Raw genomic sequence first — 1,058 nt, 5'->3', positions numbered from 1 at the left:
GGTGTTGTGTCCCTCTGTCTCACCCGTTCAGTCCTAAGCCACCAGCTGGTTGGCGGCGTTGGGCTCTTCCTCGGTGCCCAGCCAGGAGGTGACTGTGGGGGGTCTCCGCAATGTCCTCGTGGCCTCCTGGGCTGCCCATGTCTGGAGTTGGGAAGGAACCACCTGAGCAGCTGGACCTTGGCTTGGGCGTAGGGTCAGGAGGCTCCTGGAAAAGGCGCTGGAGCTCGGCAGCACCATCTCCTTCTGCCGTGGGACATCGTGGGATTGTCCAGCGCAGACGTTCTCTGGTTCCTGTCCCACGGAGGGTGGTTTGACAGATGGGAGGAACCTCGATGTGCCCCATCCCACCACCCCCACAGTGTCTCTGGTGGTCTCTTCCCTCAGCCATGGGCTCGGTCTCTCACCTCTCGCTGGAGGCCCACGAGGCTGGTGGCATCCGGGTGCTGTGTTGCTCGGGCGGGTGGTTCCCACAGCCCCAGCTCCGCTGGGAGGGTTCTGGCAGCCACCAGCTCTTTCTTTGGTCCCACAGCCTCCCTATTCCACGATGCCCATCCCTGGATGGTGGCTCTGGGCATTGTCCTTGTGCTCTTGGTCATCGTGGTGCCCATCGTCGCCTTCCTCGTGTGGAGGAAAAGTGAGTCTGGGGTGCAGGAGAAGGAGCCCAGAGGGGTGTTGGGGTGGTGGGGAGACCAAGCCCTGACCCACAAATGTCCACAAAGAGGGACCGTGGTTGGGTCAGAACGTTTTGTCTTCAAGAAAAAGCACTTTGGGCAAAAGGAGGTGGGGGTGGGGTGGGCTGTGGTCGGAGAACATCTGGCTGGTGGGAAGGTCCATGAGAACTCCTTGAGATGTCACCACCATTGACCCCGGCTGCTCTCTCAACCTCCTCTTCCTCTTCTTCCCCTTCCAGAGTCGCAGGACAGAGAGCTGGGTGAGTCCTCCCAGCACCTTCCACCCCCAAACCCTCCTGAGAAAGGTAGGAGGTGGGTTGGGGTGGCTCCTGGATGGGGACGAGCCAGTGGGAACCCGACTTTGGGGCCAAAACGATGGAGATTGGA

The 1,058-nt window shown here is 61.1% G+C and overlaps 1 protein-coding gene across 1 annotated transcript in view; it reads left to right on the top strand.

Annotated features, from left to right (window-relative positions):
• Nucleotides 1-1,058, top strand: part of LOC104500572 (butyrophilin subfamily 3 member A2-like) — a gene marked incomplete at both ends in the record, with an annotated part of 2,372 nt that overhangs the window by 552 nt on the left and 762 nt on the right. The window contains 3 exons of the mRNA XM_010144240.1: nucleotides 385-492; nucleotides 530-634; nucleotides 911-976. Of these exons, the coding sequence (XP_010142542.1) occupies nucleotides 385-492; nucleotides 530-634; nucleotides 911-976 (279 nt within the window). The remainder of the gene's footprint in view (nucleotides 1-384; nucleotides 493-529; nucleotides 635-910; nucleotides 977-1,058) is intronic.

The sequence above is a fragment of the Buceros rhinoceros genome, unplaced genomic scaffold (genome assembly GCF_000710305.1).
Source record: "Buceros rhinoceros silvestris isolate BGI_N320 unplaced genomic scaffold, ASM71030v1 scaffold721, whole genome shotgun sequence".
Taxonomy (NCBI): Eukaryota; Metazoa; Chordata; class Aves; order Bucerotiformes; family Bucerotidae; genus Buceros; species Buceros rhinoceros.
Note: the sequence above shows the minus strand (reverse complement) of the source record. Positions and strands in the feature narration are given on the sequence as shown.